Here is a 23131-nt window from a genome sequence, read left to right as displayed (position 1 = left end):
TTTTTAGCACATGTGAATGACTTTACTGACATGAGTCAAATTCCATTAGTAGGGGAGAAAACAGCAAGAAGAATAAATGGTGAAGGTTGCATAGTGCGCAACGGAGCCATGTCCATTTATTATATTTTGCAGGCTTGATTCTCTGTCATTGCAGTTTGCCATTGATTAAATGAAAAAGACAGTAAAAATAAACTTCAGTGCCTCGCTTTCCTGAGGAATTCACAGTCAGAGACATAACCCAGACTGCAGCAAGCTGTAACTCCTCAAGCACGTAACAAACCACAGCCTTTAATCATCTTTTCAATGAATGAGGCGTCCGGGGAGGGGATGGGGATGTTCTTACCTATTGACTGATGGATTTTGTGTATAATATTTGCATCACTTCAGGTGTTTATGTCAAATAATGACTGTCTTCCATAAAGCCATGGGTGCTATTCTCTGTTAGTTAACACCTAAAGTTCGTTACCTCAGGACTGCAAATAGCTCTAAGTACAGGTCATTTAAGAATCCTGTTTGTTGAGATTGTGTTTTAGCAACGGATGAAGTAAGTATTTGTACATAATTGAGCTGTAAAATCATGTTTTGCAAACTTCTGAGAGCAGGTTTCTGTTTTGTCTGGAAGCACATAGCAGAAAGGTAGGACAAGGCTGAAGATCCTGTTGTCTGCTGGGCATCAAACTTCTGTGTCCAGTCCTCTTCCTCTTCCCAGTGTGTATCTTTGGAGTTTGCAAATGTTAGGCAACAGCATTCAAAAGAAGTACAAACTGACAAAAACCCGTGCGGAAAAGTTCTGATATATTGGGCTTCATACTGATCTATTTATGAGTGAAGTCAAATGAGTGTTGCATAAATGTGTCAGGTTGGTTCGACTTCAGCTGTAATCTAGCAGTTCACCACAATCTTCTGAGTCACGGATAGTTTATGTTTTGTGACAATTAACCAGAATCACGACTGATTAGGATTTAGTTGAGACTTCAAGACTTTTATTTCTCTTAGAACTGTCAGACTAACAGCAATAACTACCATCATTTTTCATCCCCATCTTTCTATATTGACTGTATGAAACGTGGAAGCTGCAGATGCTACCAGGCTCTTTTATGAAAGTATAGAATACAAATGCACGTTTCAAAGAAGGGACTAATCTGCTCTTTGAGTCCGCGGTGAGTAAGAAAAGAAGCGATGGGCTTAAATAAGCATCCCTCGGAAACATTTTCTAGCAGCGGGAATATAAAGCACTGGAAGGCTGCCTGGGGTGGCCGTGGTGTCTCCATCGCTGGAAGCCTTTAAGAAGAGGGTAGAGAAGTCTCTGTGAAGAGTTCCATTGGTCCGATTGATCCTGCATCGGGAGGAGATGGAGGAGAAGTTGTTTGAAATCCTTACTGATCATCTTTTATATAATTTGGTTTCTTACGACCATAAATATATAAGAAACATTGTAAAACACTTAGCATACCATTTCAGAGGGTGTAGGTGTTTTTCACTTATTTTTAGAACTTGACCTTACAAGGCTGAAAAATAACTTTTTCCTTCTGACTTTTGTCCTTCGCTTGGCAAAGATTAGTTAAAAACACAGAGATGGAAAATATTTAAACTTTAAACTAGTATGAGCTTTTCTTTTTGTTGTTTGTTTGTGTGCTGGTCTCATTTGTGATGTCAACTCCAGGCAGGGAAAAAGGTGTAACGAACCTGGCACTGCACAGGGTGCAAAACCACTTTTACACCGAAGCCCAAATAAACACTTTTGGTTGTTTTTTTTTTTTTTTTAATCAGTAATGCTTAAAAAAGTATATTGACAAATCTAGAAGATGTTTCCTCATCAGATACTAACAAATTCAGATATACTAGCTACTTTTGAATTTGTCCTTTTTAAACAGCCGCAGCCACCCAGAAATAACCAAGTCATGACCAAACACTTTCTGATCTGCTACTGTGTGTTTAAGCTGCACTGGAGCGCGATTTACAGGGATTTCTAGCTCTCAGATCTGAATATAGAAAGGTATAAAATGAGTCCAAGGAAAATAAAAGTAGGAATGACCTCACCCTGTGGAGACACCGTGTCTTGCTCAACTCAAGAAAGCTCTGTATAAACTAGCTACATTTTAATTTATACAGTTATTTTGCTACCGTCAATGTATAGAAACGATCCCAGAAATGCAGACTAAAGAGAGATGGCTTTGGGTTTCCAGAAGAATGTAAAGACATATTGATCACTGCCTTAATATGCAGAAGACTTACTTGTTCAAATATAGAAAATTGGTGTAATGCAGGTTTAATATGCTTTGGTTCGTTTCATTTAGACTAAGTGAGCAATAATAAGCACTGTTCTGTCACTGTGCTGTCCTGCACTAATTGATGATGAGGGAAATCTCATTTCTCATCAGTGAACGTTTACTAAATTTGAGAACTTGCATCTTCTAAGCACATACTCATAGTGCACATACTCATAACTCCCCTTATGCTGCAACACATCAGCCAACATAAGGTGACTTAGAAGTAAGATGTGCTGCACGTGAGTGCAGTCTCCAGCCTCCACTAATTAACTCATTATTAGTGACTCTGTGGCAGAGGAGAACAGAGATGGTGATTGTCCACGCTTCCAAAGTTCTCCTTTTCTCTTCCCTGTGAAGACAGCCAGGTTCACCGCTGGTAACCCTGAATATTTTAAATCCTTTGGTGACTTGCAGCTTGTCCATACACCGTGCTCTTCAGAAGAAAGGGGTTAACTCTTTTCCTTTTGTTCTTTGCAGTGACTCCAGGAGCTTGGGAGACTTCTTTTTAATGTCAATTATTTGAGTTTCTTCAGTCTATGGTAAAAACAACAAAAAAAAATTATCTAACTTCTCTGTAAAATAGTTTTGAAGAGTTAATTTGGACGTTAAATGATAGGCATATGAGAAAATATAATGAATTTTACATATAATGTGATCACTGGTTTATAGCGTTATAAAAGGGCATGTGATTCTGGGCAGCCACAAGTGTTCAGGAAAATGCTGAACTCCGCACAGAGGAAGCAGGACTCTCCTTGACACTCTTCGAGAGCTCTTCCTGGATGCGAATATCGCTCCCTTGCTGGCTGGGGGTCACACTGGTTTACGAGCCAATTTCACATGGTCTCAGAAATGGTTGTTTCTAGTCAGCCTACTGCCTCTTCTCAAAAACTGGGGATTTTTTGGCCCCTGGAAACTTAGAAACACAGAAGTATGCGGTTAGCTGGATACTGGACTTTCAAGCAACATTTTTATTAGGTGTCTGACTTTAAGGGTTTTTTTAATGTGGTTTTATTTGGTTTTATATCCTGATATCATTGAGTAATACTTTGCTTAGATAGCAGAAAACATTATTACTGCTCCTATGTATTTTATTTGCCTTGTATTGAATAGTTCCCTATTTCTGTTTTGTAGTACTAGGTTTTTGATTGTCTCATCGTTCTATAGGGACACCTAGTTCTCCATACAAAGCAAATCCGATGGCAATTGTTTCCGAGGTGACCTCACAACTGACCCTTGTCCATTCTTCATTCCAGATGAGTTACAGCTCTTTCTTTCTGGAGTTTTATGACTTTTCCCCACTTGAAAAAAACAGATTTTTTCTGAATAGTTGTCAAGAACCTTCCTTTATTAATGACCTATCAGGCTTCTGTTGAGGTAATGTGTTTTTCCCTTAAAATTCTCCATACCAGGTACTAATGGGCTTCCTCGCTTGTCGTCTAGCAGGGGCCTGGACTCAGCAATCTGCAAAGTCCAAATGCCTCTCTCACCTCTTGAAGGCAGAACCTTCAAACGTAAGCTGGATGGACATCAACTGTCACTGTTTCAGGTGAAAGACTTGGTCTCTGTGGGGTGGGTGAAAAGGCATTTTTCATTCACTCCCCATTTGCTGCGATAAAATAAAAATTGTAAACAATAGTTTGCAGAACATCACTGGAAAAAAAACAGTATCTTTTATCTTTAATAATCAGTTGCCACGGTTCTGATTTGTTCAGAAGGACCCAGAAGTGCTAAAATCTGGGAAACTCAGTTTTTCTGAGTTCCAGCTAAACCACTTTTGCTTACCACAAGTATCAAACCCTCAAAGCTGATTTACCTGTGGGTTGACAGCAAAAAGTCACTTGCTGTGTGTAAGATGAGATGGCATGTGCACCAGACAAGCAGAATCACACGAATGCCACCTAGGTAACACGTGCAAATTAACTTTATTTTGTGTCTAAATTTGCTTGGTGCAAGAAAGTGTAAAATCCGTCTGCTGCAGCAATTCCTTTGATATAAAACTAATAATATTTATTTGCTTACTTTAGTGAACATGCACCCTCACCAGCGCCTGCAAGACTGCACCCAGTTGCCTTCAAGAATTCTGCACAGCCACAGGGATGGGAAGTTTTTTCCTGAACACGGGAGGTCTGAGGTTGAAATGAGAGAAAAAAAAAAAATCTTTCTGTAAATATCCAAGGATCCTGCTGCTCTAACACTTTAAAGACTGAGCTACTGTTTCCTGGGGCTTTCCTGTCTGTGCCCCCAAGGGTGTTGTGTGATCGACACCCTGACAGATTTCACAGTCAAACAGTGAGAACATGTGATCAAGAATTTCACTGGTCTTCGGACTAACCTTTTTCGCAGGTCGCAGTTTAACTTGCAATTCCCTTGAGGTAGTAGCTTTAAGATTTTCTTTGGGCAGATTTTCTTTGGCTGCTCTAGGTGGATTTCTCAATCCGCTCTGTGTCTTCTGATGGAAAGTGCTGGATTGAGACTGACTGATGGAAAATGCTGGATTGAGACTCATTCCTTCACAGACAAGAAACAGCAAAGTCTCCCTTCCTTCCATGCCGTCACTTCTGCTCTGCATCCTTCCTTTAGACAAGCCCGGGTTGGGGGTAATAAGAACATCAGCCTCTAAAGGCCAGTATATTTGCCCAATCCCTCTCTGAAATAGGATGTGATGGCTCCTCTTTGGAGCTGGAAGATGATTCAATAATTCTACCCCCAGTCTGAGTGATAAAACTGCCTTTTTGGGAGTTTAAAGAGCCTTTTCTGAAAGTCTAGTGAAGTCCAGATGTCTCATAGCTTTCGTGATCTTGTGAGCATTTTTAGAAGGAAAATCTGTGAGGGATAAGGCTATGAATCATCCGTCTATCCTGCGTCCATGAAGAAGAAATAAAAACCCCAATCCAAAAAGAATCCATTTAATTCTGGAATTTTCTGACCTATTTTGGTACAAGCCGGTCAAAAAAAAAAAAAAAAAAAAAAATTAAACTACTCTCCTGATGAGTTTCTCATATTGTTTACTTTTGTAACGTTCTCTGTGGACTAGCAGCCAGAAATGACGTCCACCCCTCGTCCAGCATCAGAGAATAAGAACTTCAGAGGAAGGAATGCAACTTCATAAATAGCAAACCACAGACACTAATGGGGAGCAGAGGCAAACCTGCAGGTTAAAAATTCGTTGCAAGAGAAGCTCATACATCCACACTGCCTGGAGAGTCCAAGATGATTTCGGCTCTGGCGTTTGTTTTTCTCCTCTGCCTCTCTTGTCCTTTTTCATCATGTCAGCAAAGAAGACTAGGTAAGTAATTTTGATTATCTCTTTATTTTCTGGACTCGTGTGCTTTCTAGACTCCTATGAAAATTCTGTTTTGCAGAAGAGAATGAGGAAGAAGGGTAACATTTCAACTGCATCTACTGAAGCCTAAAAACTATGTTTAGGGATTTTGTAGTTTCATATGAAACTTGAAGCTTAACTGTGTAAATGTTCACTCTTAGATTTTTTTTCCCCCAGTTCCTCTCCTGAGCAGGGAAGTTTTGTTAAGAAAAACATTTATTCTAGGGCAACTGGGAATTTTGTTGTGTTTCGTAATGACCTGCAAGAGACACTTTACATTAATCTACATTTTGCACGTGATTTAAGTTAAAAAACCGTATCGTACAGAATGTCCTATAGCAGGATCCTCGGATATCCTCTCAGCTTGTGCACGTAGAGCTCAGGGAAGCCTTGACTTCCAGGAATGGGGCCATGCCAGGTTCATTACAAAAGTTCATTAGGGGAATGCTCAACCCCAAGAGGATGTGTGAGATGCGGCAGACTCAGACTGTACCAGAGATCCAGGTGTGGGCTCGTGGGGACAGAACGAGTCCACGGAGAAGGATGCAGAGTAATGGAAATGTCTGCAAGTGCATAGATTTCCTTGGGAAATCACTCCCAAGGGTTTGAATCATTACTGTGAATTTCAATATTAAAAAAAAAACAAAAACCAAACTTTTATTTTAAATTACATCTTGCTACTAGGGATGGAAAATTCTTCCCAAGACTAACGGAAGCTGCCTGAAGCTTCATGCAGAGCTTATTCAAAACCTCTGTTTGAAGTTAGAAATTATGTGCAGGATCCTTGCTTCAATAAAATAAGAAACATCACTTTAATATAGTCTTTCTGTCTCAGAATGACACATTTGTGGTACTTTCAACCGAGTTCCCAAACCAAACTGTATTGGAGAGCTCACAAATATGCAGAAAGTCCTCTTGGTTCTGTGCCGTGAGGATCCATGAGGTTTTCAGGCTCGTTTGTCGCGTGAGAATGCCAAAGTTGTTGCATTAAGTCAGAGCAGGGCTTGCATCCTGCCTTTGCCACTGGCAAATTCTTCACATTCGAGGAGACAGACCCCTAAATCCAGCTAATTTTCCCCTGAACACACCGAGCTTATTTGTAGAAGATGTTGTCATTTCTCTCTTCATAAAGCTTTGCTAACGTTGCAAACAAGGTGTGACTTCTGTTAGAGTATTGATTAATCCAGAAAAAAACCCGAGAGAAATGAGGCTGTATTTTCTCACGGCAGACAGGAGAACACCAGGGTTGAATTTGGTGTCCAATTGTTTTTTAAATGGTTCAAGTTTTCTTAAAACTTACATAATTCTAGAAACAATGAGCTACTTCCATTCATTCTTCTTGAGTGAAGCTGGAGCATAGATGGGATTTTTAGCATGTCTCAAAGGACCCGGCAAGTCTAGAGTCTAGCAGATGGGAGGGAAAAGTCATGTTAATCTGCCCTAGATGACCTTGTAGCATGATTTATATCCTCTGGTCAGCATAGCTTAAACAGGATTTTGCAAGGATACATGAGCAGATGTGTCCTTTGTGCCCCAAAGCCACTACAAGGCAATTTGAAATTGCCGCTACCCAAAAAAGAACCCGTCTCCAGCAAAAAAAAAACTCTTGTACCTTGAGAACAGGCGAGGCAAGGGCTGATGTGCCGGTTTTCCACGTTCAGTGCTTGGCAGCACGTTTGGGATAGACTCAGCAAAGAGCTTTACTTTTGTGGTGCCCTTCAGAGCAGCTTCCACAGCGCTGAATTATTAATTTGCTTCTTTTGGCAGCAAAACCTTCCTATGTGTGAACTGCAGAGACCGTGCCAGACTAACAGCTACCACAACTGCCGGCTGCTGGGCCAATTTGTTTGCCGAGGGGGGTAACTTACTTGCCTGACGGGCACGGCTGATTATCACCCTCTGAATTTGCCCAGGGCAAGTTCTACCCTATGTACAAGTCTTTGTTATTTCCAGCAAGCTTCTAGTTAGGAACTGGCAGAGACTGGTGTGGAGGAGTCCGTATCCTTAATATTAAGCTGAAGTTAATAATATCAGTTGATGTATATTGCTAACGGCTCTTCTGTGTTTCTCCCAACCACTTTGGGTTTTTTTAGGAGGTGAAGTTGGGCCAGAAATGCTGGAGGAGATGAGAGAAACGAACCGTGTGCTAATGGAAGTTCGAGACTTGTTGAAACAGCAGGTAAGTGAGAAAGGGACCTCATCCCTTACGTGCTGCACGAGGGAGATCAGGGAATCCTCTGCCTTATGTGCCGAGTTCTGGAATTGGGGGGAACTTCTTTTGCTCATTTAGGTGAAAGGAGCAACAGAATTATTGCTCCGGAAACCAGGATGGGAGAGGTGGTCTCACAATTAGATCTGTAATTCTGAGAGAAAGTGGATTCCTTTGAATTCCAAATTCTGCTGCTTAGAACCGTGTCTGCTGAAAAACAGCATGCATGGAGAATGGGCTCTTAAAAAAAAAGACAGGCACACGCAATGGGTATATATTTAACTGGAAAAACAAGTCACTTTTTCCTTGGTTTTGTGGGCTCATGAAATCAGTAGAGAGTCCAAACTTGGACGATGGAAGAGACCTTTCAGCCATCCATTAAGGTCCTGGAAAGGGAAGTCATATGGAGTCTAAACAAGCTCTGCATTCACTCTTTCCTCTTGTTGTTTTAATCCTAAGCCTTTCTGGCTCCAGTAGCTTCTTAGGGAATTTGGAACTTCTTGGGTGCTTAGATCTTTTCCCATTTTAATGAGGAGATGGTGGTTTGTCTGGTCAACTCTCTTTTAAGGATAGAAAAAGGTTCCATTCTCCCTTTATCCACTCTGGGAGCTGAGGGCAGCAGCCTCTGCCTGCCAGATAATTGGAATGGCAGACGGGTCTCTGTGCCAGTGCAAACTGGGCGGCCTCTAATCTGCAAAAACATCTGTTGCATTGAGTTACTCTCACATTACAGGCTGCTGCATAAATACCCAGTGTTTACTAGGAATCAGGTCAGACATGGCTCCTGGCAGCCTCGAGCAATGATTTCCAGTGCTCCCTTCCAGTTTAGCACTGCTTCTCCACAGGTTTTCTATTTGTTCTTTCTCTCGCTTTTGCCACCTACTTTTTCCTTTTTTTTTTAATCCATGGCCTTTTTCTCAATGGTGCTTTCAAGAAAACCCTTCCTCAGAAGAAAAACTTGCCTGTGCAACTGGAGAGCCAAGGTGGCAGTTCATAATTTCTTAATCCGTGTAAAGATTTTCTAAAACTTACTTTTCCCTGATTCAGCATCTTGGGATGTTGGCAATAAGGATGGCAAAAGGCATGACAATAAAAGGTCAGATCTACTCTCCTGAGCCAAAGGCTGAAGGATTCTTGGCACAAAGGAACCACTGATACTCGTTAGCCATTCTCCGAATTGTCCTCTCTGCTTTCTGTCGCCCACTTCTAGTGGGAGATGTTCTGGGGATTTGGGTTAGATCTGTCTCTGCATTAATAATTCAAAATACATGACCCCGGGCCGTGTTGGAGGGAAGAGAGAATCTAACACAGAATGAAACTTGCTCCTCTACCTGGGAGCTGGCAGAGAGACACAAGTAGAAGCTTTTGTCAAAGTGAAATGACTTAATCATGGAAACATAAAGTCCACAGGGTGTGAAAGGCTTTTGCAGGAAAGAAGCCTGCTCAGATTGCTCTCTGAGATGCTAGAGAGCCAAATAAATGTTAGCTTGAGACTGACATGCTGACTTGTGCCTGTCCCATACTCCTTTCTTCATCAGAGGAACAGCATTTTGCACTGCCGAAGCTACAGCTGATCTCTTTACTGAAGCAAGCTTGAAGGAGTAAAAGCCAGAGGAGATCAGGGGAAGTCTGGAGGGAGGACCTTTTGGGAATAGGTTCTAAATATCCTCATGGCAAGGGCATTAGGGCCACAGAATGGCATAAGCAATGGCAGAGATTATTCGTGTATCTGCAAAAGTGGCTCACAGGGGAGTCCCTCCTGACTTTACCTGTGCCGTGCCTGGACTGCAGATAAAGCAGACCTCTCTGGGACTGCTGGTCCAGCATCTTCTAGAGTCGAAGACCCAAATAAAGTAGATTCCTCCTTCTCTATGACACTTATTTCTGTGTATTCAAGTCAAGTGTTTCCTGCACCTGTGACAGAACAGTATTATGATTATTATTATTGAGTTGGCCTGTAGAAACTCTACAGTAGGGAGTGACATACAGCAGGGACTACAAGTCACCTCAGCCTCTAGAAAGTCTGCAACATAGACTTTGGGGTAAGAGTTGATTTGTTTGTAAGTAGCTGTGCAGCCTCAGAGACACCCTGTTTGCTGGCAGTGGGGCTATTCATTTGCGTAGGATCAAAACTCAGCCTTTGGCTAAGTGATGGTTCTTGTTTTCTTCTAGATAAAGGAGATAACATTCCTGAAGAATACAGTCATGGAGTGTGATGCCTGTGGTGAGTTACTGAGTCCTATATTCAACTGCCTCCTTTAAGTCCTTCATCCCTTTGTGTCCAAACAAGTAGTAAAATGCCACCTGTGACCATTTCCCCAAAGGAAAAGCTTGTCTCACAATTATCCCGAGTGTCACAGGACAATAATATTAGCGATGCTTTTCTCCCCACAATATTCTGCACGCATGGACCAGTGTTCCGTGCTGTTCTCGTGGTTCAATGGCAGCTGAAGCTTTTACCTGAGCATGGGGTGCAGAAGTATCCTTAAAAAGCTCATTTTTCCTTCCAGCAAAACCCCAGCATGCGCTTACTTCCACTGTTTCTGAAATGAGCTTTGTTAGTGGCTTTGTACCACGCTGTACATCTTGGGGCAGCTGCATCCTGCTGCAGAAAGCTGCCCAACCACGTCTCCTCCTAACACAGCCCCTGGCCAGTGTTAGAATTGCCTGGGAATGCACACTGGGTATCCTCCGGGATATAGTTGGCTATTCCTGAGCTGCAAGTGGAAGAGAACATCACCCCCAAGAGGCATCGCTCTGCTATTCCTTCCATCCAAGTGCTGCCACCATCCAAACTAAGAGGTTGTTTACAGAGGATTTGAGAAACAAGGTCATAAATTTTCCCATATAAAACTTGCCCTCTGCTCCCCAATAAATGTTTTTTTTTTCTCTAGACTGGAACTTACTTCCAGTATATCTGGCTTTCAGAAAGCATGGTTCTTGGAGATGCTCTTATTTGCCAGTACACTCAAAGGGTGGAGCAATAACCATTTCTGCACTTGGAGAGATTGTACTTCTGCTGGAAAATACATTAGCCAAAGCTTTTGGGACCCGTGGTACAGAAATGCATTCATCTACAGAAATTGTTTTAATAATTTGCTCATAAAACTGTCCTGAACTTTCTCTCTGTTACTTGATTTCTGCCTTCCCCACTTGCTATTCTGCTTTATATGTGTTCTTCTCCTGCACTCCTTACTGTAGAATTCGAGTGTCTTTTAGTCATGCATCAAACAATGTGACTCACAGCAGTCGTGTGCTTCTCTCATTATTTCTCAGAAAGAGAAGCATGAAGAGAGAGGGTCGTGTTTTTAGTGAAGATTTTGCTGCTGGTGGTGGCAGTGTTGGTTTTGTTTTGTTTTCTTTTTTTTTTTTTTTTTTTTTATGTTGGGCTTTTAAGCAGGAGAAAGCAGGAGCAAAAAGTGTCCTTGTCACTTAGAGCAGTGGGTGTGGGAGACTTGGGACCATTCTAGATCCTGGGAAATTTTATTCGGTCTTGAATTGGCCTTCAGTGAAGTTCTGTGTCCCATACAGATTAATTTTGCAAGTTCGCTTGTGCTGTGGGTCAGGTCATGAGGATAAGGACAAAAACCTGGCATTTGGCCTAAAACTTTAAGGCAAGCTGGTGTGCAGTGGTGTGGGGACAGGCTTGATGTGTTCAGAGCGGTTCTGAATAGGACTGTGGTAGAGTTTTATATGGGTTAGAGTTTCCTACACATCACACAGTGCTTCATGCTTAGACCATATTGCTGTATTCCAGCCTAGAAGGGATGAATGTCCAAATTACAGATTGATTTCTTATCTGCCAGGATGAAGTGAGGTTTCCTCATCCCGTGGAGATACAAAGCAGCATGTTATGCATGACATTTATGGCACGAGAGCCTTATGTGAGCCTGATGTGAGTTATTCCTGCTCCAGACCAAGCTGACCTGTTTAACACGCTGCCTTCTACAGCGGAGATTTTGGCTGAAAACCATCCACAGCCCTCCCAGATGTAAGGCTGTGCTGGGTGGGTTCTGCTTTGGTCACCTATTTGAGTCCATGCCACCAGTCAGGTTTAGTTGTAGAGGAACCAGGGAGAGAACTGATGTATGTAGAACTCCAAAAGCAAGGACATTACACCAACAAGGAGGACAGCACAAGAGTTTTGGACTGGGAGCTAGGACTTCTGGGTTTTTTTATTTATTTATCTCTCAAACTGCTGCTTCTGGCTTCATTTTTCTCCATTTACAAAATAGAGCTACAACTGCTCAGCCCTCAGAGAGGATGCAAGGAAACGTCCTGTGTACGCAGACCGATATCTTCTGAGGTGACGGGACCACCTGCTGATAGTCTCTGGCAGTGACAGCTCTGTTTTTAACGTTCCTCTTTTCCCCTAGGCATACGCCCCGAGGTGACAGGCCCTGTCATCACCGTGACACAGTTTAACCGGTGCCTTCCCAACCCCTGCTTCCCCGGAGTGGCTTGCACCGAGACCGGCACTGGCTTCCGCTGTGGACCCTGTCCCCCGGGTTATTCAGGCAACGGGTCCCAGTGCACTGATATCAACGAGGTAAAAAACAAGTAGGACGGGCTGGGAGTTACAAAACTGCCTCGTTTTTCTTGGAGCGTTGCAGGTTTGTCTTGTGGTTATAAAGAAAAGTCTTGCGATTCCCCCTGGGAGCTGGAGTTCCACAGAAACATCATTTCACTGGAAGGCAATCTGTATCTCACCCTCCCTTAAGCTCGGTTCCACGTTGGGTTTATATCCAGTCTAGCTACGTATTTCTTTCTAAAAGACACACAGGCTCAAACAAAATAAATCTCTTGGTTTGTACCACACAGGAAGGTGAGTTTGGAAGACAAGAACAGTCCCTTTTGGTCTTAAAATCTTTTGAGCCTAACGGCTGATGACTTGTTAGAGATAAGATTTATTATGTGTGGAAGAGAATCAAATGCTTCCCAAATAGTCCCTTCTACAATAAATCTTACCACACCACTCGTATTGCTTTACCTCTGCCGTTAAATCAAACCTTGCTAGGCAGATAGTTGAAATTTTTTACTAGAAAGTTTGGCATTCCATCAAACTTACTCTCTGTGTGTATCAAGGCTTTACTCAACCATTAATTTTCCATGTCCTCCTTAGTTCTGTGGTTCCCAAAGCGTAGTCCTGCGCTCGCTGATTAGTCCACCAAGCAATTTTAAGCGTCTTGCAAAGCCGTATCAGCTCTGTAGCATTCCAGTTTAAAAACCTGTTGAAGTTAAAAGGATCGATGAGAGATTTTGGGATTGATGATAGATCTGTTGGTCACCAAAACGTAGGAACTGCTGGATTAATGTAATGCATCTGCCAGTAGGAAGTCAGTGAAAATAACCAAGTTTTGGAGAAAATAAAGCAAGCATTAGTAGCAACTCAACTTTGGAAAGAAAATTGCTTCCCAGAGTAGTAAACAAACAACTGCTCTTGTCTTTCAAGCCCAGTGTAAGAAATGATCTGGTTCTCTGGAATCAGAGACTGCCAGGAAGGAAAGTGTGAGGTGAAGCCAGCTCTTTGCCTGGGCAATTGATATCACCTGAGAAGAATTAGTCCTGAAAGTTGATTTGTTTTACTTGTCTGCACATACTGGAACTTGGGAGAACAACTGAGATGAGGAAGCTGCATTTTCCACTTGCAAGGAAAGCCAGGAACTTCTATGCATTTTTTGGTTTTCTTCTTTACAAGTAGAAGCACAATAGCTGGATCTCACCCAGCACGGCCTGCTCTGAGAGCTGCCTTCGCAGCCAGCCTTGAGCGAGCCTCCCTCACGGTTCTGCACAACCTCTATCTATTACAGTGCAACGCAAACCCCTGCTTCCCGAAGGTCCAGTGCATTAACACCGCCCCCGGCTTCCGCTGCGATCCCTGCCCTCCCGGCTTCACTGGGCAAATGGTCGAAGGGGTTGGACTAGCTTATGCCAGGGCCAACAAACAGGTAAGGCCCAGAAACTTTTCTGTCTCCTTCAGAAGCCGCTCATTCTTTCCCCTCTGTAATTGAAATTCAAAGGTCTTGGAGCCTTCAAAGAAATGGGAGGGAAATGCAGGATGACTGCGTTGTGTTGGTGTGAAGATGGATGCGGTGAGGGGAAAGATGTTCCCAGGATGTCCCAGCACATCAACAGCAAAGTCACCTCCGCTCCAAGACCTTTTCACTGCTGAATTTATGCTGGACAGAATATGGTATCTCTGACACCTTTGTGGCTGTGAAGCCAGGCTGGGGAATCCTTCATAACAGGACACAGAAGAGTTGATGCAGCTACTGCACCCCCCGCCCCCTGCTTTCCCGACAGCTACAGACAGATTAAAGTTAAAAAAAAAACCCCAACCCTCCACCCAGTCTTAGTATGGTTTATAAGAACATATTGCCAAAAGCAGGAAGGGCATGTGGCCGGTGTTATTTCGAGAGCTGCTGGCTGGTCACAGGACACAGTCTTTGACCTTCTTGCTCCATTGACTCTCTTCTGTCCTTTTACAGTAAGGAGATACTCTGACAGCTTGGTTCAGAGCTAAGCTATTCTGCCAGGCTAAAATCTCTGGTGGTTGTGTAGAGGGTGAAGAGCTTTGCCTGGGGTCAGGAGCGTTGCTGGGATCGAGCTTGTCTGAAGGAAAACTTTGGGCTGTGGGTCCTAGTCAGGTGTGTCGGGGGCTTTGCTTCTGCACCTAGTGATGCCCTGACTCTGTAATCCGATGTGGTATCTGCTTAAGAGTGAAGTTCACGTCTATTTTATTCTCCCTGGGCAGGTTTGTACTGACATCAATGAATGCGAGACAGGAGCTGCCAAAAATTGCGTCCCCAACTCAATCTGCATCAATACTCGGGTAAATATTACTGGAAAGCATCGTGTGGATCTCTCTTCCCCAGGCTCTGGGGCCTCTGTTGGCTGTGGCTGCTGCGGAAGGTCACAGCTAAAGTTTTCCAGGACTCATGTTAGAGTTAATTCCCTCTTGCTTTTTCTTGCAGGGATCCTACAAGTGCGGGGCTTGTAAACCTGGCTTCGTCGGGGATCAAGTCAATGGCTGCAAGAGCCAGACAGCGAGACGCTGCCCCAACGGTGAAATCAGTCCGTGCCACGAGAAAGCACAGTGCATCGTGGAGCGTGACGGGTCCATCTCCTGCGCGGTAGGGTCCAAACGTTCCCGCCATTGGGATCTGCTCGCTCGGGCTTCCCTTCCACTTCCCTGGCTCTCCTGGGTCTGCCACTGCCCTCTCCTGGAGGGAGAGCAACCCTTCCCGACACAGACCTCCTCACCTGAGCTTCCAACAGCTCTTCCGGTGCTTTCTGGAGAACTGGGCTGCTCCTGGCACCTCACAGCCACTCTTGGTTGTTTGGGTTTGGTTTCTTTTTTTTTTTTTGGCCTGAAGCACTACAAATTTGTCAGTCACGGAGCATTACACGCAGCTGAGCAGGGAGACACACTGTTGTGCTGGAGCCAAGGTGTTTTGCTGCTGCATCTGTCTTTATAATCTCAGGAACAAGCAGAGAGCTTGTATCTGAGCTATTTAAAATGCTGTTTACAGCATAACCGTTTCTTCCAGACAATATTTTTTCCTGTAGGGTATTGTCTACCTGGATTTGCAATGTTTTGTGCTGGTTCTCGTGTAAAGCCTTCAATTTTGGAGGCGTATGGCCGTCAGGGGAGCCTCATTTTGTTTATCTGCTGTCTTCCAGTGCCTCGTGGGGTGGGCAGGGAACGGCTACGTCTGTGGGAAGGATACGGACATCGATGGAGTCCCCGATGAGAAGCAACGCTGCTCTGACAAAAAATGCCGCAAGGTAAGATGCAGTTGTCTCGTGTTTTGCTGGAAACGATGCGTCAGAGGAATGTCTGACCAGAACTGGGCAACTCCGAGTTGAGAGAAGGCCCCTGGTGCTGGTGAGACCCTGCCCAGCCTTCGGAACCGCGGCTAAATGACATGCATAGCTCGTTAGCAGGCCCTTTGTCACTCTCCTTTCAGGATAACTGCGTGACTGTCCCCAACTCTGGCCAGGAGGATGCAGACAGGGATGGAATTGGAGATGCTTGTGACGATGATGCTGATGGAGATGGGATATTAAATGCTGAGGTTTGAATTCCAATGCTTAAGCTCTGCCATACCTAAACGTACCCAGAGGGCCTGCAAAAAACTGCCTACACCTTTAATGTGCATTTAGAGACCCTGCAGGTCACAGTGTGCAATGTTTCCTTTTCATCTGAAGACTGCAAAAACAAGCAGACAGGAGAGAACATCACGGCACTGAAGGGACTTTACAAGTCATGGTCCCCTGAGAGTTAGAGACTCTCTCTGGCTTGGCCAAGCACTGGCTGGAGATATTTTCAGGTGCTGTTGGTATTGTGACAGGGCTGAATAGAGGAGACCAAGACTGGCTGCAGACAGGCTGCTGGTCGCATACCCCAGAACCTGTGTCTTTTGGGGTCGCTTACCCCAGAACCTGTGTCTTTTGGGGTCGCTTACCCCACAACCTGTGTCTTTCCTCGCACACTCAGTGCCAAACGTTTCCCACCAGCCCATCCCTCTCTCCCACAGGACAACTGCGTGTACACACGCAACACAGACCAGCGCAATATGGACAAGGACAACTTTGGCGATGCCTGTGACAACTGTCGCCAGGTGAAGAACAACGATCAACGGGACATCGATGGTGACGGGAAGGGAGATGAGTGTGACGATGACATGGATGGAGACGGTAAGAGCAACTGGAGAGTTGCATAGGGGGCTTTTCCCCCTAAGAGACGTTTAGATGTGGTGTTGGGGGATATGGTATAGGGGAGAACTTTGCAGAGTAGGGTAGATGGTTGGACTCGATGATCCCAAGGGTCTCTTCCAACCTGGATGATTCTATGATTCTATATAGACTGAGCTAAGAACCAGAAAGCTCTTCAGCACACAGCTAGAGATCCTCACGGCAGGAACCAGCCTTCAGGGGCCTGAGTTTTACAGGTGTAGGACTAATTTCTGCTGAGATGAAGCACAGCTCAGTTCTTAAGATGCCAAGCTGAGCAGTCAGACCAGCATCCTTCACAGTTCAGCTCCTGCAGAGTTTAAAGACCTGTCTTCAGGACGGTGCTAACCATTTTTATTAGCACTCTTATTGTGCACAGTCATGTCAAACCTGTGTCAGACTTAAGAAAGAAAGATGTACCGTGAGAACTGAGCTCAGCCCAGACAAGGGCACTACTCTGTGCTGCAATTTAAAGTTAGGAAGAAGTACGGGAATATCCGAGTTGTCAGCAGCTACTGGCTCCAGGGAGTATGTGTCAGGGCTGTCTTCTGGGGGGAAAAGAATCCTGGCAGGCTTTAGAAACAGTCTGTGCACTAATGATGCTGTATTTGCACAAAGCCTGCTTTCAAAAGCCAGAAATCACAACTGCTGCTGGCCCGAGACATGCTGTATTTATTTACAGAGTATTTCCAGCGCATCTAGTGCTGTTTGGGTCTGGCTCCATCCTGCCAAGCGGATCCCTGCTGGCAGGATTTGCTGGTGCCGTAGGTAAATGCAGAGAAGAGGGAAGTGAAGTCGCACAGGTCACCAGTTAGATTGTTTCTGTCCCGTCTCGGGCCCTTGAAAAGGCACCGTCTAAATCTTCCATGTCAAACAGCCAAAATTAACCTTGACTTATTCTATGATTATGTAGGCGTTTGCTCTAGAGGAAAAAGACTCTGTCGTGATTTAGGGAACCGCAGACAGTTTCATCTTCATCCTCTTGGCCACTCGCTCCTGCTCAGATACGGTGCCAGTTTGGGATGTTGGGACACGGTTAAGGACGTTTCCTCTCTGGTTCACATGCAATAGCACACTCAGACGTCCATCAAGATACAGTTTTAAGATCAATTAAACATGAAGAGTATGTTTTAAGATCAGTTCCTGCTGATCTCTTCCACCCTCCAGACCTGCTGGGATGTAACTTTAATTAGAAGTGTGTAAAATGTACAGAAAAATTAAAATTGTTGCTTTATTACCTGAATTTAACTGTCCTAGATTTTTGCCAGCTCTTAACCTCCAAAAGAGATCTTGCTGCCTAGACCTTCGTAGCCCCGTTGCCTTGATGGCTCCACTTTGCATGTTTTACAGGGATCAAAAACCCCATGGACAACTGTAAGAGGGTTCCCAACCCCGATCAAAAAGACGGCGACGGTGATGGGGTAGGAGACGTGTGCGACAGCTGCCCCACCGTCAGTAACCCAGACCAGGTGAGTGAGCACTCAAATCTCGCGGCCCCACGGGTTCATTTTTCTCCCTCAAGACAGTGATTGTGTCATCAGCCGAAGGGGTGCACCCCTGGGGACTCACTGAGGTTGCCACATGCACTTTTTAGTTGCCATCCTGCAGTCCAAAAGCACAGCCCCGTGAGATGAAAGGCCCATGGTGTGTAGAGGAGGCAGCAGAGGGGAAGCCTGGGCTCTGCCCTCTCTCCTCCCAGCTCCTTAGAATTCATCTGGGGCGACCTGTAAATAAACCCCGCAGAAGGAAAGCTGCTGCTGCTGCTGTCAGCTGTTTTCAGTCTGAATGACCACGGCACCAAGGCTAACAACCACCTCTCCTTCTTCTCTTCATTGCCTAATTCTCCTCTCACCTATGGAAAATTTAAATTATTATTGCTTTCTTTTACTAGAAAGATACCGATCACGATCTGGTGGGAGATGTCTGTGACACCAACCAGGACAGGTGAGAGCCTGCTGCAAAAATTATACTTAAATTGCATGAAATCCTGGGGATGGGGAGTGGGGAGGGCACGTGCTGGCGGCGCCACGAGAACCCGACCTCTTTTTATCAGACAAGGAAGGTGGAATTGCCTTCAGCCCTCAAAAAACCTCACCACTGGAATATGGCCCAAAGGCCAGCGGGTGGCAGGTTGGTGGCAGCAGGCTTGTGTGTCACTGGCCACCGCCCTCAGATTTGATCACACAGTTGGAAAATTGGAATATTTGGTCACACAGCTGGAATACTTCCAATCTCTTGTTTGTGTAACTAATAGCTTATGACTTTATAAGGCTAAAAACCACCAACTTCTGCTGTCTTGTCGAGGATCCCAGCTCCTAGAGAGCTGTTATGTGCTTATTTTAAAAGCAGACGTCAGTGGATAATCTTCACCTGTCACTTTCTCCACCAGTGACGGGGATGGCCACCAAGATTCCCGGGACAACTGCCCGACAGTGCCCAACAGCTCCCAGGTGGACACAGACAACGATGGGCTGGGAGATGAATGCGACGATGACGACGATGATGATGGGATTCCAGATGTGAAACCTCCAGGCCCCGACAACTGTCGCCTTGTCCCTAACCCTGGCCAAGAGGACTCTGACGGTAAGAGAAACGGGTGCACCTTATCTCTGCTTTGGGGGGGGATCTTCTGTTCCTGGTGGCCTGTGTGCGTTGGTCCCACCTCTAGAGACAGGCAGGATCTCCTCAGCACGGACTTGAGACCGTCCTACATCATTTTCCACGTGTCCAATAACCCTGACATCAGGCTCATATTTGGGAAAAGTTCTCTTCCCAAAGTGTCTACGATTTGAGGTGTTTCTTGTGCTCACAGCATCTCCACAAGCAAGAGAAGCCTCAGGGTTTCCTTGCAGCTGACTTAAAGGAAGAGCTTTGAGTGCTCTGAACACCTCGACCTTGCACAGACTCGGCTGCCTTCAACTGTGCCAGCCAAAAACTCGCTGAGAAAACTCGGGTGCAAGGGGCAGGAGAAATTAATGACAGCTCGTTACTCCTTCTCTTCCATGGTGCCCCCAGGTGATGGCGTGGGAAACCTCTGTGAAGATGACTTTGACAGAGACATGGTGATCGACAGGATTGACGTGTGCCCAGAGAACGCAGAAGTGACCCTGACGGACTTCAGGGCTTTCCAGACGGTGGTGCTGGACCCCGAGGGCGATGCACAGATTGACCCCAACTGGATTGTCCTCAACCAGGTGGGTGACCGCTCCAGGAGGTGGCCAGTGAGTCAGGGGGGAACGAGCCTGTGCCAAACGGGGTGCAGTTTTCATTCCAAGACTCTGCAGGATTAACGGTGCTGATCAACCCCCTCCTGATCCTCGAGTCTCTTCCCCCCGATCACTGATCAACAGGGAAGTTGGTACCTTTGGAACTCTATTAATGAGTCAACTTTCGTCTTTCTCAGGGCATGGAAATTGTCCAGACCATGAACAGCGATCCTGGCCTGGCTGTAGGTGAGACATTTTTATCCTATTGGAAAACTTATTGCTCGTTAACCGCGTCCTTCTCTGCTCAGAGCGGCTTTTACACGTATTTCAGACGCTGCTTAATGATTCCATCCACCTCCTGGGAAAATATTCTCTGTAGCAGGCAGAGCCTTCAGATTCAGCTTAGCAAAATCCATCTCCTCCGTCTGGATCTGGGAAGAAATGGATGTGTTTTGTTGTAGAACAGAGTATTTGTTTTCCTATCGCTGGCAGGTTACACGGCATTCAACGGCGTGGACTTCGAGGGCACGTTCCACGTCAACACGGCCACGGACGACGACTACGCTGGCTTCATATTTGGCTACCAGGACAGTTCCAGCTTTTACGTGGTCATGTGGAAGCAGATGGAGCAGACGTACTGGCAGGCAAACCCCTTCCGAGCGGTGGCCGAACCTGGAATTCAACTGAAGGTAAAGAATTCCGGATTTGTGCCTTTTTCTCAGCTGTGCTGCTGGGACACACGAGCGGCTACGGTCACTCAGGCCTTTACCCCGCCACGTTTCACCAGCCTCCTCCCTGTTTTAGGCTGTGAAGTCTAAGACGGGCCCGGGCGAGTACCTGCGCAATTCCCTCTGGCACACCGGAGACACCACCGACCAGGTCAAGCTGCTGTGGAAAGACCCTCGCAATTCCGGCTGGAAGGACAAGACCTCGTACCGCTGGTTCCTGCAGCACCGGCCCCAGGTCGGGTACATCAGGTGAGGGGTTTACAGCAGCCTTCACCCAGCAGAGGGAAAGTTTAACGCACCAAAGCGGCATCTCTCCTGCGGCGAGGAGGAAGAAGAGTGTCTGAGCGAGGAAGAGGTTCCTCCAGGGAGGTACCGTTCTCCCCCTCGCGTCCTTCACATGCTCCTTCTCTTCCAGAGCTCGCTTCTACGAAGGCCCTGAGGTCGTAGCAGACACTGGAGTCGTCCTTGATACCACCATGCGAGGAGGACGCCTGGGAGTCTTCTGCTTCTCCCAAGAGAACATCATCTGGTCCAACCTGCGTTACCGCTGCAACGGTGAGTCACTTTCGAAGCTCAAATACAGGCATTTTGGTCATTTTGCTTTCAAGATGCGAATTTGTTCTCGGGCAGCCTGATGTCGCGGGCAGCTTATTCTATTTGTGATCTCGGGTTCTGTTTCTCATCTCTGTTTGCTTTAATCTCACCTTCCTCAGACACCATTCCAGAAGACTACGAAACCTTTCGAGTGCAGCAAGACTAACTCCGACCTAAACGTCTCTCCGGCCAAAACCAAACTCGCTTTAAAACCCCCTCCCCGTGCTCAGCTGCCCCGTATCGCTCCGGTATAAAGAATCGTTAAGGACCTGTAGGTACCGTACCACTGCCCCTGCGCCGCGTGGCAACGCCTCTCCCGGCCCCTTTCCCACAACGGCAACCTCCTTTAAACGCTACCCAAAAAAAAAAAAAAAGGCTCCTGGGAGGGCAGAGGCATAGACAGCGAGTGTGGACAGAAGCCCCTGCTGTAAACACTAGTTTTTCTACGCCGCAAGGAGGGAAAAAATAAAATAAAATAAAATAAAGAAGTGCTGAGGAGCTGCCTGCGGGAGCTGGAATCGTTCGAGTGAGTTTTAGCGCGGATGAGACCCAGGAAATCTCTTTCCCGACTCAAAGGCTCTCACAGGTGAACGTTGGTCTCTTTTTTTTTTCGAGCCTGAGAAGGACCCGGGGAGCAGCCCGTCGACAAGTTGCTCACAAAACATTTAAAAAAATAATAATTAAAAAAAGCACTTTAAGGAGAGTATCTTTGTTCTGGATTGTGGGATAATAAATACTTTGGAATGTTGGATAATAAATACTAGATTTCTCCTTGGTCACGCGCACGTTGCTCTTTCCTCTTCTCAAATCCTTTTCCATCCAGACGCGGAACAGAGAAACCCCCCGAAGCCGAGGGGAGCCCCCGGCCGAGCTCAGAGCCTTGGGGGCAGCTCCAGTGCCCGGGGCCACTGTTTGAAGACCCTCCTCCCCCTCAGAGCGTCCTGCCCCGGTGCCCGTGAGCAGCAATTAGTTCTAGAACAATAAATGAGAGCTTGACGCTTGATTTACCGTACGACACCGCGCCAGGACTCCCACAAAGAGCCGAAGAAGCAGGAACCGCAGCCGTTGGTGTCTCGGGTGCTGCCCTGAGCCGGGAAAAGGGTTTTTCCAGGGTTGGTAACACGGGAAGTCTCAAACCCCGGGCTCTTCCAGGCAACCCCCCCCCCCCCCCCAGCCCAGCACTTCCCTCCCGAAATGCCAGCGTTCATTTTTCACAGCTGTAAGGAGCCAACTTAACCAAAATTGAGGTGATTTTGCTGTTTCTTTATAAACACGAGCACCGGAAACACCGATATTTCAACGGGGAAAACCCATCAGTCAAAAAGCAAACAAAGGACAAAGGAAACTAAAGGAAAGGCCGAGCAGCCAGAGACAAAAACATTTCAACTTTTATTACATTTCATTTACAAAGAATGCAAAGGTACAAAGACAAAAGCCTTCACACAAAGAAAAAAAAAAGAAAAAGATTGAGAAGAACGCACATTTAGTTGAGCTGCGCTTTTTTTTTCACATCGTTTCTCAGAGTGCGAACACTTAAAGCCAACTTCAGGTTTTTCCACTTTTGCCTATAGAAAACCACAATAAATAGCACTTTTTTTTTTTTTTTTTTTTTCTTTTTTTATTTATGTCGCCGGGGTCAAGTTTTGCCGAGCTCCCGCGCCACCGCCGCTGGGGCTGGGGAGGGGATTGCATATATCAGTGAAATAACCCACAAGTTACTGTAATAGAAAAAGTTTCGCTTGTGAAGAACGGTAGATTCTACTGTCCCTGAAAATGCATAAATCTGACCTTTTTTCCCCCCCTCCAAGCTCAACGAACCGCGTGGAGTTTCCCTTCGTAGCTGCCGGGCTGTGAGAGACGCTGCCAAAAGCAGCTGCGTTTAATTTTATTAAAAAAAATAAAATTAAAATTAAAAAAAAAAAAAATATCAAACTTCTCCCTTCGCGAGCACCAATACCTTTAAACTTCCGTTTCTACAAGGAATCGACAAGTATCTAAACCTTCTAATTCCTCCCCAAAAGAAAAAAAAAACCTCGCTATCTACTGCCCCGTTAGTCAGCTAATAC

General features: G+C 45.5%; 1 protein-coding gene across 1 annotated transcript; it reads left to right on the top strand.

Moving 5' to 3' along the window:
• The first annotated feature begins 5355 nt into the window (after nucleotides 1-5355).
• COMP (cartilage oligomeric matrix protein) lies at nucleotides 5356-22509 on the top strand. The gene is made up of 19 exons (XM_074163655.1): nucleotides 5356-5556; nucleotides 7686-7771; nucleotides 9974-10025; nucleotides 12178-12350; nucleotides 13612-13749; nucleotides 14556-14633; nucleotides 14776-14934; nucleotides 15485-15589; nucleotides 15772-15879; nucleotides 16342-16501; nucleotides 17888-18006; nucleotides 18429-18481; nucleotides 18927-19120; nucleotides 19553-19731; nucleotides 19941-19989; nucleotides 20236-20432; nucleotides 20548-20720; nucleotides 20887-21026; nucleotides 21185-22509. The coding sequence occupies exons 1-19, from the start codon at nucleotides 5481-5483 to the stop codon at nucleotides 21229-21231; spliced, it is 2286 nt and encodes a 761-aa protein (XP_074019756.1). The 5' UTR covers nucleotides 5356-5480; the 3' UTR covers nucleotides 21232-22509.
• The last annotated feature ends 622 nt before the right edge of the window (nucleotides 22510-23131 follow it).

The sequence above is a fragment of the Numenius arquata genome, chromosome 25 (genome assembly GCF_964106895.1).
Source record: "Numenius arquata chromosome 25, bNumArq3.hap1.1, whole genome shotgun sequence".
Lineage (NCBI taxonomy): Eukaryota > Metazoa > Chordata > Aves > Charadriiformes > Scolopacidae > Numenius > Numenius arquata.
The sequence above is the reverse complement of the archived record's forward strand: the minus strand, read 5'-3'. Positions and strand labels throughout refer to the sequence as shown.

What these genes read in the sequence shown, in the direction of transcription:
- COMP (XM_074163655.1), top strand. Translation starts at nt 5,481, where the DNA reads ATGATTTCGGCTCTGGCGTTTGTTTTTCTCCTCTGCCTCTCTTGTCCT. An exon ending in GAGACTTGTTGAAACAGCAG is followed by an intron (nt 7,772 to 9,973) that starts GTAAGTGAGAAA and finishes GTTTTCTTCTAG; the next exon opens with ATAAAGGAGATAACATTCCT. An exon ending in AACCTGGAATTCAACTGAAG is followed by an intron (nt 20,433 to 20,547) that starts GTAAAGAATTCC and finishes TCCCTGTTTTAG; the next exon opens with GCTGTGAAGTCTAAGACGGG.